Source organism: Mandrillus leucophaeus, unplaced genomic scaffold, assembly GCF_000951045.1.
Source record: "Mandrillus leucophaeus isolate KB7577 unplaced genomic scaffold, Mleu.le_1.0 Scaffold114, whole genome shotgun sequence".
Lineage (NCBI taxonomy): Eukaryota > Metazoa > Chordata > Mammalia > Primates > Cercopithecidae > Mandrillus > Mandrillus leucophaeus.
The window spans coordinates 5,726,815-5,740,494 of NW_012099654.1; the positions used below are offsets into that span (position 1 = coordinate 5,726,815).

Below are 13,680 nucleotides of genomic sequence, written 5' to 3' on the forward strand. Positions count from 1 at the left end.
AAAAAAAAAAAAAAAGTTTTAAAAACTGAGAAACAATTAGTTGGCAAAGCAAAAACTACAGTTTACTTTCAAAGACTTTATAATCTAGCCCATAGATTTTCAAAATGTCTTTCTAATCCTTGAAATAATAATATACACCCGGCACAGTGGCTCACACCTATAATCCCAGCACTTTGGGAGGCCAAGGCAGGCAGATCACAAGGTCAGGAGTTTGAGACCAGCCTGACCAACATGGTGAATCCCCATCTCTACTGAAAATACAAAAAATTAGCCAGGCGTGGTGGCATGCACTTGCAATCCCAGCTACTTGGGAGGCTGAGGCAGGAGAATCACTTGAACCCGAGAGGCGGAGGTTGCAGTGAGCCAAGATCGTGCCATTGCACTCCAGTCTGGGCAACAGAGTGAGACTCCATCTCAAAAAAAAAAAAAAAGAAATAATAATATACAATCCCCAAAAGAGATGACTGTGATCAAAGAAAACTGGGAAAGCCTATATACTTTATTTCAGCAGTTCTCAATCGAAGGTGAGGATGAGTTAGATCACCTGGAGAATGTTTTCAAACTTCAAAACAAATAGATCCTCCAGTACTGCCTGGGGAATGGGGGCTGAAAGAGGTGAGAATGTTGTTTGGAAAACATTTCCAAGTTACTCTGATATCCCCAGAGAGAAAACCGCTGCTTACCTTGCCTTGCCTTGATATATAAATATATCAAAATATATCAAAAGCTCCTAGAGGCCAGGCACGGTAGCTCACACCTGTAATCCCAGCACTCTGGGAGGCTGAGACCGGTCAATCATGAGATGAGGAGTTCAAGACCAACCTGGCCAACATGGTGAAACCCCGTCTCTACTAAAAATACAAAAATTAGCCAGGCATGGTGGCGCATGCCTGAAATCCCAGATACTACGGAGCCTCAGGCAGAGAATAGCTTGAACCCAGGAGAGCTCCTTAAACCTGGAAGGTAGAGGTTGCAGTGAGCTGAGATCCCGCCACTGCATTCTAGCTTGGGCGACAGAGTGAGACTCCATCTTGGGGGAAAAAAAGCAGCTCTGAGAAATACTGAAATAATGACACGTTTCACTTTGCTTAACCCAGCATTTTCCAAATTTCTTTGACCTCACAACACTTTTGTTCTTCTTCTTCCCTGAACATCTATTAATATCTCACAGAACAATTAATAGTCCTCAAAACAGGCTTTGGGAAATGCTGAGCTATCCATTTTCAAACAAAATACATTTGTCATTTCTATTGTACAAACCTGGTAATCCATTTTTTGCCAAATTAAATCAGTTATAAGGAATGGACCTAAGCCTTATTATTTTTCTCTGGCTAGTTTATCAAATTAAATTCCCTGACCCTATATTTAATATCTAAATTTCTTTAGTCACTTTGGTGACCAGAAATCCCCAAACCAAATGACATCTAATATGTAAATGGTAAGAACCTCTAAAAAAAAATCCAGAATGGTGAAATTACAGTTTTGGCAGTATTGCAACAGCCCAAAAACTTACATCAATGTGATTTATGAGGAACGGCAGAGTTAAAATGGAATGCTTGTCATTGACTAATTTTGACCAAGTCAATGAGAATACAGTACCAGTATTTCAAGATCCTGAATTACTCTCAAGAACTGAGGAACATTTAGTAGAAGGACAGCCCTTAGCTTAAATTTCAGCAATTTAATGAACAAGATATTTTCTCATAGACAGGTAGCCATTAATTTCATTTGAATGACCCTTAATTCCGAGGAAACCATCTTTATTCCCTTTTGAAAAAGCTACACTCAACAAGGCAGATCATTATTTATTTACAAATATCTTAAAATATGAATTCACAGAGAAACTCAAGGCATGATTCAGATGCAATTTTGAAACTGTGGGGTTTTCGGGGTAGGGGCACACTGCTAACTATCACAATTCCTCAAAATTAGTGACTACTAAACTCAGAGTAATTCAGCAATGGGAAATGGATACAGTCTCAAGTGCCTGAGTATACACAAACGAACTTTCTTGAACAAATTAGATAGGCACTTTACCTCCTGCAACTTCAAATTCACTGTGTTCACATGTACTGTTACATTAATTTTTTTTTTTTTTTTGAGATGGAGTCTTGCTCTGTCACCAGGCTGGAGTGCAGTGGTGTGATCTCGGCTCACTGCAACCTCTGCCTCCTGGGTTCAAGTGATTGTCCTGCCTCAGCCTCCCAAGAAGCTGGGATTACAGGTACTTGCCACCATGTCCAACTAATTTTTGTATTTTTAGTAGACAGGGATTCACCATGTTGGCCAGTATGGTCTCAATCTCTTGACCTCATGATCTGCCTGTCTCGGCCTCCCAAAGCATAAGCCACCAAATTGATGATTACAGGCCTAAGACACCAAACCAGCCTGTTATATTAATTTTTGAAAGTACAGTCATGAGCCACATAATGACACTTCTGTCAACAACTAATGCCACATATGACAGTGGTACCAAAAGATTATAACAGATAGGAAAACTTTCTATTGCCTAGTGATATCATAGCTGCCATAACGTAGTACAGCGTATTACTCACATTTGTGGTGATGCTGGTATAAACAAACCTACTGTGCTTCCTGTCACATAAAAGTACTGCATAGCACTTAACAGACAGTACATAATACTTGATAATAAATGATGCTACTGGTAAATGTATTTACTAAACTACACTTTTTATTATTAGAGTGTAATCTTTCTACTTATTAGAAAAAACAATAACTGTAATACAGCCTCCAGCAGGTCCTTCAGGAGTTATTCTAGAAGGCTTTGTTATCATAGGTGATACTTTTTTTTTTTTTCCTGAGATGGAGTCTCACTCTGTCGCCCAGGCTGGAGTGCAGTAGCACAATCTCAGCTCACTGCAACCACTACCTCTCGGGTTCAAGTGATTCTCATGCCTGAGCCTCCCACGTAGCTAGGATTACAGGCGCACACCACCACGCCAAGCTAATTTTTGTATTTTTATTAAAGATGAGGTTTCACCATGTTGGCCAGGCTGGTCTCGAACTCCTGACCTCAAGTGATCCGCCCACCTCGCCCTCCCAAAGTGCTGGGATTACAAGTGTGAGCCACCAAGTCCAGCCGGAGATGACAATTCTATGCATGCTACTGCCCCTGAAGACCTTCCAGTAGGATAAGATGTAGAGACAAAAGAGCAATCCTAATGATACTAAGCCTATGTAGGCCCATGTTTACTGTACATGTTTGTGTCTTAGTTTTTAGGAAAAAGATTTTTAAAGTTAAAAAAATTTTTAAACAGAAAAAAAGCTGATCGAGTAAGGCTATAAAGAAAATATTATTGTACAAGTGTACAATGTGTTTCTACTTTAAGACGTCATCATCAAAGAGTCAAAATGTTTAAAAATTTTTTTGTTTCTAACTTACAGTGAGCTAAGGTTAATTTATTACAGAAGGAAGAAAACTATTTTTAATAAAATTTAACATAACCTAAATCTACAGTACTTCTAAAATCTACAGCAGTGTACAGTAATGTCCTAGGCCTTCACATTTACTCACTACTCACTCACTAACTTAACCAGAGCAACTTCCAGTCCTGCAATCTCCATTCAACGTAAGTGTTCTACTCAGGTGCAGCATTTTAAATCTTTTATAGTGTATTTTTACTGTATCTTTTCTATGTTTAAATACACAAATACCATCTTGTTATAACTGCCTACAGTATTCAGTACAGTAACATGCTGTATAGGTTTGTAGCTTAGAAGCAACAGACTACAGCATACAGCCAGGTCTGTAGTAGTCTATACCATCTAGGTTTGTGTAAGTAAGTACATTCTCTCTCTCTTTTTTTTTTTTTTTTTTTTTTTTGTGAGACAGAGTCTCACTCTGTTGCCCAGGCTGGAGTGCAGTGGCACAATCTCGGCTCACCACAACCTCTGCTCCCCATTTCAAGCAATTCTGCCACCTCAGCCTCCCAAGTAGCTGGGATTATAGGCGTGCACCACCATGCCTGGCTAATTTTTGTATTTTTAGTAGAGACAGGGTTTCAACGTATTAGGAAGTCTAGTCTTGAACTCCTGACCTCAGGTGATACGCCCGCCTCAGTCTCCAGAAGTGCTGGGATTACAGGCATGAGCCACCACGCCTGGTCATGCATAAGTACATTCTATGATGTTCACACAACGACAAAATTGCCTAATGACATTTTTTAAAGTGTATCCCCATTGTTAAGTGACACATGACTATACTATCTTGTCAGCCACTAAAGATATATAAAAGTACTCTAATCCTAATAATCTTTCATCTGAGAGTACTGATTAACAAATCTCAAAGTTTCCATAAACTAGCCATCTCACTGCTTTAAAGTAAACAAAATCTCCATATTCTGTTTCAAGTGTCTCATTAATTAATAGTGGTAAAAACATGAGCATAAAAAGTCACAATTTCAATCATTTTTATTCTAAACCTAAATTTTGAAAACTTAAATCACAAATACTCTAAATTCTAACCTCTTTCACCCTACAGACTCAATTATCTTCTCCCATTAGTAAATACAGGTCCTACCACCCAAATTTGATTCTCACTACACTGGTTCTTTCTTTCCCACTGAGACTGGTCAACCCAGGTGGCATGGAAAAACAGTTAAGTGGAGAAGTAAAAGGATTACTTTCACCTTCTAAAATAACCCAAATTAAAGTCTATTCTCTATGAAGAAACAATAATTAACCTATTCTGCAGCTGTACGACTATGACAGAGAGGGAGAGACAGAAACAGAGATCTCTAAGATCTTGAGAAAGAACAAATATATACACATTAGTAAGGTATGCCATCATCTTTATTTAAAAGCAGCATGGTCACACATTTGCTCGAATAAATTAATGTTCCCATCTTTAAAAGGGCAGAATGGGCTGGCATAGTGCCTGTAATCTCAGCCAGCATTTTGGGAGGCCGAGCTGGGCAGATCGCTTGAGCCCAAGAGTTCGAGACCACCCTGGGCAACAGGTGAAACCCTGTCTCTACTAAAAATACAAAAATTAGCCGGATATGATGGTGCACACCTGCAGTCCCAGCTACTCAGGAGCCTGAGGTGGGAGGGTCACTAGCCTGGGAGGCAGAAGGGTTGCAGTAAGCCAAGATCGTGCCATTGAACTCAAGCCTGGTTGACAGAGTGAGACCCTGTCTCAAAAAACAACAAAAAACAAACAAAAAAAACAGAAAGGTAGGATGAACAATTAAAATGCCATTTTGAAAAACAATGTAATGGGGAAGCAGAACATAAAAAGGAAATGGAAAAATGTGCCGAACATTCTTTTTTATAAAGTAACATCAACAAACAAAAATCTCTGACTATAGCAAATCCTATTTATTCCAATTTTAAAAATTAACAAAACAGCAAATGCTTAGCTGATAGAGACTAATCATTTAATGTGAAATTAACATATCAACAATAACTGCCTTATAAATGCTCCTAATGATTTAAAAGACAAAACAGCACTTGCTGAAGTCTGCAATGACCTCAGCTGCTACAGAAATTGAAACTTTCTATCTCACTAGACTTGAAGACTTATTTAAGACAACTACCTAAACCTTTCCTTCTTGAAGCTTCTTTGTCCAGCTACCATGACATTACACTTCCAGTTTTCTTCTTTCTTCTTTGGCTTCTTCTATTAAAATCTCAATAATGAGTCTCTCAGAGCTTGGCCCTGAGGCCCTTTCTTCCCCACACTCTAACTAAAAGTGATGTCATCATGGCTTTGTGTACTAAGAACACCCTATTTTATATGGTCTCATATCCTTATTCAAAACTTTTGGGACCTGGTGAGTTTTGGAATTCCTTTTCTTCCCTTATTTTTTAAATAAAGATATACAGTATTGTTTACAATGCCATATACTTCATTCATAATACTACCAGCAAGATCTGTAGGGGCATCTGTTTATCAAACACATTAATATTTCTAAAGGAAAATATACATAGCATAACTCAGAGCTCTTCAGATTCAGAATTGTGGATAAGGAACTGTGGACATTATGTCCGGTCCAGATTACTTGGCTCCCCCAAAACTGCCCTCCTGATGTCACCAATTACGTATCTCATAGGTGTCTTAAAATTAACATGTTCAAAATTGAACATCTGATCCCTTCCTTCCATCAACCTAACAGTTCTTCATCTAATCTTCCCTATTCATCTCTTTCCACATAGATTTAACAAGCTAAAACCTGGAAGGGATCCTGATCTGCAGAATTCCTCAACCCATCCCATCCCTGCCATCTCCAATGCATTCACTTCTCTCCTTCTCCAAGACCACTATGTTGGCCTGCATCCTTCTCACCTGACTACTATACTGACTTCCAAACTGGACTCTTGATTCTCCTTTAGCCATACTCTAATCAATTCTTCACTAAACTGCCAGAATTATCTTTAAATGTAGATCAGATCATGTCACATCCCTGCCTAAAACCCTTAGGCGGCTTCTAGCTGCTCTTAGAAGAAAACCTAAATTCTTTTGCCATTAAAAGTAATGGCAAAAACTGCAATTACTTTTGCACCAACCTAATAAAACCTGGTCCTTGCGTATCAATTCAACCTCATTTCTCACTACCATTTTCCCTTACTCAGGTTTAGTAAGCATTTTTTACTTTCCAGAATGTAACAGTTCTTTTATACCCTCTGGGCCTTCATACTCGTGATCCCCAAAGCCTGTAACACTCTTGCCCTATTGCTTCATTCTTACTCATTCTTCAAGTCCCAGTTTTAAACGTCACTTATCTTAAAAGGCCTTTCCTGACTCCCTAATCCAAATTAAGTCACTCCTATTATTCTATCTCATGGAAGCCTATTGTTTTCCTTTGCAATACTTGTAATAATTTATAACTTTATATTTAAGCATGTATTTAATGTCTGCCTCCCTCCTCTACACTGTAAACGCCATCTCAAGCACGGAGATATTTGTCTTATTTACAGATGTACTGTATACACACCAGCATCTAACAGAGCCTATGCCATTGTGGGTAAAGACGGATATGCACATACATGCACACAAGTATGCAAGACATTGCTTTCTAAGATATGAGTTGTTCACTACCTCAAATGGGAAGACATAATGAAGACCTACAGTCCAAAAATTCAGATTCACAAAGTCCTTCTTTCATACTAACTAAGTGCCTACCATGATCTGGGAACTATTTTAAATGCTGAGGATATAGCAGTAAACAAAACAAATCCATCCTTGCTCTCATAAACTTAAATTTTAGTGGAGAAAAACAGATAAAAAATATAGGTAAAAGAGCCCATGTGCTTCACTATGTTTCTGGCCCCTCAGACATAACTAAGAACATTGCAAAAAGGGATTCATCCACCAGCCTCAGGACTACAGTGAAAACGATGTAAAATAGCTGCAGCCAACCCATAATGAACATGTAGCCTGAGAAAGAAATAAACCCTTTATATTGCAAGCCACTGAGATTTCTGGGGCCTTGTGTCACCTCAGCATACTTACTCTGACCTGATTGATACAGGAATAAAATTATTGATATGTAAGATCACGATAAGTGCTAAGCAGGAAAATAAAACAAGGAAAAGGACAAGAAGCAGGGGCAGTGGAGAGGAGAAATGTTAGGTATGAGTCCTAAAAGGCAGCCACCTTAAACGAGGCCTTTAATTAAGGTTCTGAGAACACTACACCAAATATAATTTATCCCAAGCTAATGGAAGGCAGACATTTTTGTCTGTCTTCCCTCAATAATACATAAATTATTTAAGACCAGGGGTTTTTTGGGTTGTTTTATTGACTGCTGTAGCCTCAGTACTAAGTCACTTCCAGTTTTCTTATTAATGCTTCTTAAGCACTGTCTTCATTATGTACCAATGCCCTCATTTTCCCCAATTATCTTTACACAGGCTCCTCTGATCTACCTGTATAATTCCTTATGACATTATAACTATTGCATCTTGGTCCTCAATCTCCAAAACAAGACATGTATTTTTAAAACAGCATCATTAAAACATTGAGATTGTGCATTCTAAAATTTCGAACACTAAAAAATTATATGAGAAAAAATTAATCAATATACACAAATATAAATGCCCTGTTTCCAATCTGAGACCTTAAAATACCAACCTGAGCTGTTTCTGTCATTTTCTGTTCAAAATCAGCTTTTGCTAATGCGTATTTTTCCACATAGAGTTTATAGGTATCTGTAGCTTTCTTAGATTTAACAGCTGCCTGTAATAAAAAAACAAACAAACAAACAAACAAAAAAACCAACACTTTTAACTGTGCATTGACCTTTTTTCTTTCCTAATGTAAGTTAATATAAATAACAAATTAAAATACATTTTAAGAGTTCAATATGACATATAACTAACTTTGATACCTGTGTTGTGAGGCCCTCGTTAGTCTTTTTTTATTGTTATTGTTACAGTCAGCCAAAAAGTCAGGAATTAAACACTGATTCTCTTTTCTGTTTGATGGAATATGCTTTGAAAAGTTAAAATACTCTCATTTTAAATCCCAGACTAAGATTACATAATTACATGATAACGCTACAGTGTTACTAAGATATGTTAACACAGTGTCGGAGAGAAACTTCCAGACAACATACAAAAATGTCACAAAACCACCAGAACCCGCTTGACACTCCTTTTCCCAGCTGTGAATTTTCCTCCTTCACAGCATACATATATTTCATTCAATGTCTGATTAAATACTATAAACCGATCTCGAAAGCTGTGAAGACTGTTTTCCTTGATGTTTCTCAGCTTCCATTATGCTCCCAAATACAGAAACTTGTTTTTAATCTTTGCCTATTTTTTCAAGACTTAAAAAACAAAACTGTTACAATAATATAGTTCTGGTTTTATAAAAGTTACTTATTTAATTTAAAAAATATTAAGCAGTACTGTATAACCTATACATAAACAAAATTGGAATAAAGTAACACAGCCACAGAAGTTAAGGTAAATTATAAGAAGACAGGCATCTGAGAAAGGAAAAGATTATGTATAGTTTGTAGGCTGAAGCATATACACAGCTATCAAGAAGCTTGATATTCTCAAAGGCCTGATAAACTTGCATACAGGAAGATGGAAGGATGTGGTTGGACTAAATAAGAGTTTAAAGGAGATCAAAGAAAGACAAGCTGTAGGATTTCAAGATATAAAAATCCCCATTTTCTTGACTAGGTAACAGATGGGTCTGGTATGAGTGAGAAACAGTAGGGTAGGGTTGGGAGCTTAAGGAGAACAAAAAAAGTTTCCAGCTGTAATTGTGGAGGATGCAACAGGTCATGACTAGATGAGTAAAAGTATTGCCAAGTGCCACTGAGGTCCAAGGAAAGCTGTAAAATACTTAATTTGTTTAAAGCTGACCAGTACCAATATGTAATTATCTTTAGCCACGATCAGGAATCTAAAAACAAAAACTACAAAGAGAAAACTGGGTTTACCCTGGGGTTTGGGCTTGGTTAAGAGGTACATATAGTCCTACTCCCTAAACAAGCAACTTTGTTCTCTCTCTAAAATATAACTGTTTATACTATATTAAGTATATATGTTATGTACTTTCCTGCCTTCTTAAAGAGTACAGGATGCCACTTTACCATGAAATGTAAACAAAGCTGATTTTGGAGCCAGAAGAAATTCGATTGAAATTCTGCCTCTGCCATTTACACTACTGCCCCTTTATCCATGGAGAATACATTCCAAGATCCCAGTGGATGTCTGAAGCCGTGGATGGTACAGACTCTATATTATATACCATTTTTTTCCTGTACATACATAACTATGATAAAGTTTCATTTATAAATTAGGCACAGTAAGAGATTAATAATACTATAACAATTACAACAACATACTGTAATAACATCATGTGAATATGGTCTCTCTCTAAATATTCTACTGTATTGGACAGTGGGTAACTGAAACCAAGGAAAGTGAAATCTCAGCACTGTACTACCTACCTGACCTTGTCTTAGAAATTTATACAGTTCTCTCATTCCTAAAAAGGGAACAATATCACCTTTTTTTTTTTCAAGTTGTGGTAGTAATGAAATGTAGTTATATACAATTCTTGGAACAGGGTCTGGCATACAGTTAAATTTAAAAATAAATAGTGCCTGCTTTTATTATGGTTTCTAACAAGAAATGTCATCAAGAAAACATATCATCATATTTTGCTGTTATATAAAGATATAACCGAGTTACTGAGTTGTACTGAGCTGTCTATCCCTAGTGAAAGTGACTAAAACCTGTAACAATTTTCCACTTTGCTCCTATAGATTCTTGTTTTACTCTTTTCCCAGTTTCACACAGCTGACATTATTTTATACCAGTTACTATACTGGAATCCTCTAATATCCTGCCCCTGTTCAAATACATAACAGCTAAATGAAATGGACAGAGTTTACCGAGTACCTTCGCAAGAAACCCAGATAACCAAGTTTGCTAGAATTTATTTTAAAAACAATTACAATAGCATGCTTAATCCGGGTTTCCTTTTGCATTTTTTTATGCAAATAAATTTAAGTTTGTTCTTCTAATACCTGCATTTTCAGTAAGTATAAGAGCAATTAAACAACCTACAGTCTTCAGAGTGATTTTTTTTTTTTTTTTTTTTTTTTTTTTCTGAGATGGAGTCTCATTCTGTGGCCCAGGCTGGAGTGCAATGGTGCAATCTTGGCTCACTGCAACCTCCGCCTCCTGGATTCAAGCGCTTCTCCTGCCTCAGTCTCCCAAGTAGCTGGAATTAGAGGTGCAAGCCACCACGCCCAGCTAATTTTTGTATTTTTAGTAGAGATGGGGTCTCACTCACCATGTTGGCCAAGCTGATCTCGAACTCCTGACCTCAAATGATCCACCTGCCTAGGCCTCCCAAAGCGCTGGGATCACAGGCATGAGCCACTGTACTGGGACTCAGAGTGATTTTTAATGACACAGCCTAGCAAAATGATGTAACCCTACTGAAAGCCCCTTCTTTGCTTGTTCCTAATACCTCATCCTGACACCTACTTTTTTCTTTTTCTCTGCTGCTCATTAAATTATTGCTTAATAATTTATATGCCAGCTATTGATAAAGACAAGTTGTAATCATTCCTAATAGAGATATTTACAAGTCAAAAGGAGACCCATAAAATTGGAAAATTCCAAAAACACCTAATTATAATGACTGTGCCTATACTTTTAAAAGTAATTTACTGGGCGGGCATGGTGGCACATGCCTATAATCCCAGCACTCTGGGAGACCAAGGCAGGAGGAATCACTTGAGGCTAGGAGTTCAAGACCAGACTGGGCAACAAAGTAAGACCCTGTCTCCACAAAAATTTTAAAAACTAAAAAATAAAATACAGTAAAAAATTTTAAAAACTAAGCCAGGTGCAGTGGCTCATGCCTGTAACCCGAGCTCTTAGGAAGGCAGAGGCGGAGAATAGCTTGAGCCCAGGAGTTCGAAACCTGCTGGGCAATAGAGTGAGACCCCATTCTCCAAAAATAAAATAAAATAAAATAAATTATCCAGGCACAGTGGCACACACCTGTGGTCCCAGCTACTCAAGAAGCTGAGGCAGAATCACTTGAGCCCAAGAGTTCAAGGCTGCAGTGAGCTATGATAGCACCACCACACTCCAGCCTGAACAACAGAGACCCTGACTCAAAAAACAAAAAAAAAAACACATAAAAATAAAATATAATGGGAAAGACTGTGTGAAATAAATTACTTTATAAAAAATAAATTTCTTTTAATAGCAATTTCTTTTGAGACAAACACCTAGCAGGTTTTCTTTTGATAGACTGTGTACAAAATAAGATACCACACCTTCTCAACTTACCATTCAACCCTCTCTCTAACTTCTTGTTCTGTACTATTTAATATACCTTGGCTCTCCAAGAAAAACAAAGCTTCTTAAAGACAGAAACAACAACATATATTTAGCCTTTAATAACTTCAATAGTTTCCAGCACGGTGATAGGCTAGGAACTAAACATTTATTTACTGTTGCATGCAAAGTATCACTTCATAATATAACAGCAAATCAGAAAAATATCTGAATAAGTCATTTTAAAAAGTAAGCATCTATTCTAAAGCCTATAGCTAAAAGAAACTCAAACTAATTTTATTATATTAATGAAGTGGAAGAATTCAAATAATATTTTGCTATGATTATTTTCCAAGTAAATATATATGCTGTGTTATGGACAATACAATGATAGGTTCTCATTAACAAGAAATTTATAACCTAATGGAAATAAAGGATGACTACATGGAGGAACATTACTACCTATAAAAGACATGTATTTCTAAAGTATAAACAAAGTGATTATTTTATAACACTATGCATCAAACATTATAGGCCTTTAAGAGATGGAGGGAAGATCCTGAATAATTTCATCTTCCTATACTCAAGTAGTCTCTAGAATTCTAACTAATTTTGCTACTCAAATCTCTACTGAGTCAAGAGGGATAAAATTATTAAGGCTTTTACACCAGCATATTTTCATAAATCCTGGTCTATACATTCAGCACTTATTTGTTAACTACTTCTGGCTATAAAACTATTATCTTTATCTCAAAGGTTAACGGCTGGATCTAAATCAAAATTCTAAACAAAGAAGTTTTATGAAGCATACCCTCTGATATCAGGAAATTATAAAATTTTATTTCTTATTTGAAAGTATGAAGAAAGAAGGTCCTCTTTTTAAGTTCTAACATATTTTTTCAATCAGTTTTTTTTTTTCTTTTCTTTTTTTTTTTTTTTTTTGAGACAGGGTATCACTCTGTCACCCAGGCTAGAGTGTAGCCTCAAACTACTGGGCTCAAGTACCTCAGCCTTCCAAGTACCTAGGACCATAGGCACGTGCCACTATGCCTGGCTAATTTTTTTTCCTTTTTTGTAGAGATGGGATCTCACTGTTGCCCAGGCTGGTTTTGAACTCCTGGGCTCCTGCCTTGGCCTCCCAAAGTGCTGGGATTACCGGCATAAGCCACCATGCCCAGCTTAGCTCTCACTCTTGAAAGGTAAAATTGATATGCCAGAGACAGAATCTTAAGGAAATTACAAATCAACTTTAAGAAGCATCTTTAATACAAGATGATAGGGATAAAAAAAAATGAAAGAAAAAAGAAATAGAGAAGCATCTTAGAAAACTGACAAAAGAAGCACTAATAAATAAATTTGTTTTCTTTTTTTTTTTTTTGGAGACAGGATCTCACTCCTCTGTCATCTGGGCTGGAGTGCAGTGGTGCAATCATGGCTCAGTGCAGCCTCAACCTCCTGGACTCAAGCAATCCTCCTCCTGCCTCAGCCTCCTGAGTAGTTAGGTCAACAGGTATGCACCACCAGTCTTGCTGTTGTAGGCCTGGGCTGGAGTGCAATGGTGCAATCTCACACTGACTAATTTTTTAAAAAACCTTTTATAGAGATGGGGTCTCACTATGTTGCCCAGGCTGGTCTCAAACTCTCAGCCTCAAGTGATCCCTCCACCCTGGCCTCCCAAAGCACTGGGATTACAGGCATGAGCCACCATGTCCCACCAGAAACATGTATATTTTTTGAAAGCAAGACACATCTTTCATAAGAAACAGCTACACAATACTAAATTATTAAGTCAAAACAACTTTCTAAATAACATATTATGCTTAGTTAGTAATGCTATAAATTCTTAGGGTAGAATTATAGAAAGTGAATGGCCTCATCATAAAAAAGTGACAA

General features: G+C 37.3%; 1 protein-coding gene across 2 annotated transcripts in view; it reads right to left on the reverse strand.

The window, feature by feature from the left end:
- The window catches only part of FCHO2 (FCH domain only 2), a 135,682-nt gene that overhangs the window by 94,180 nt on the left and 27,822 nt on the right, over nucleotides 1–13,680 (reverse strand). For both annotated transcript variants that reach the window (XM_011996871.1, XM_011996863.1), the window contains exon 5: nucleotides 8,096–8,200. In XM_011996871.1, the coding sequence (XP_011852261.1) occupies nucleotides 8,096–8,200 (105 nt within the window). The remainder of the gene's footprint in view (nucleotides 1–8,095; nucleotides 8,201–13,680) is intronic.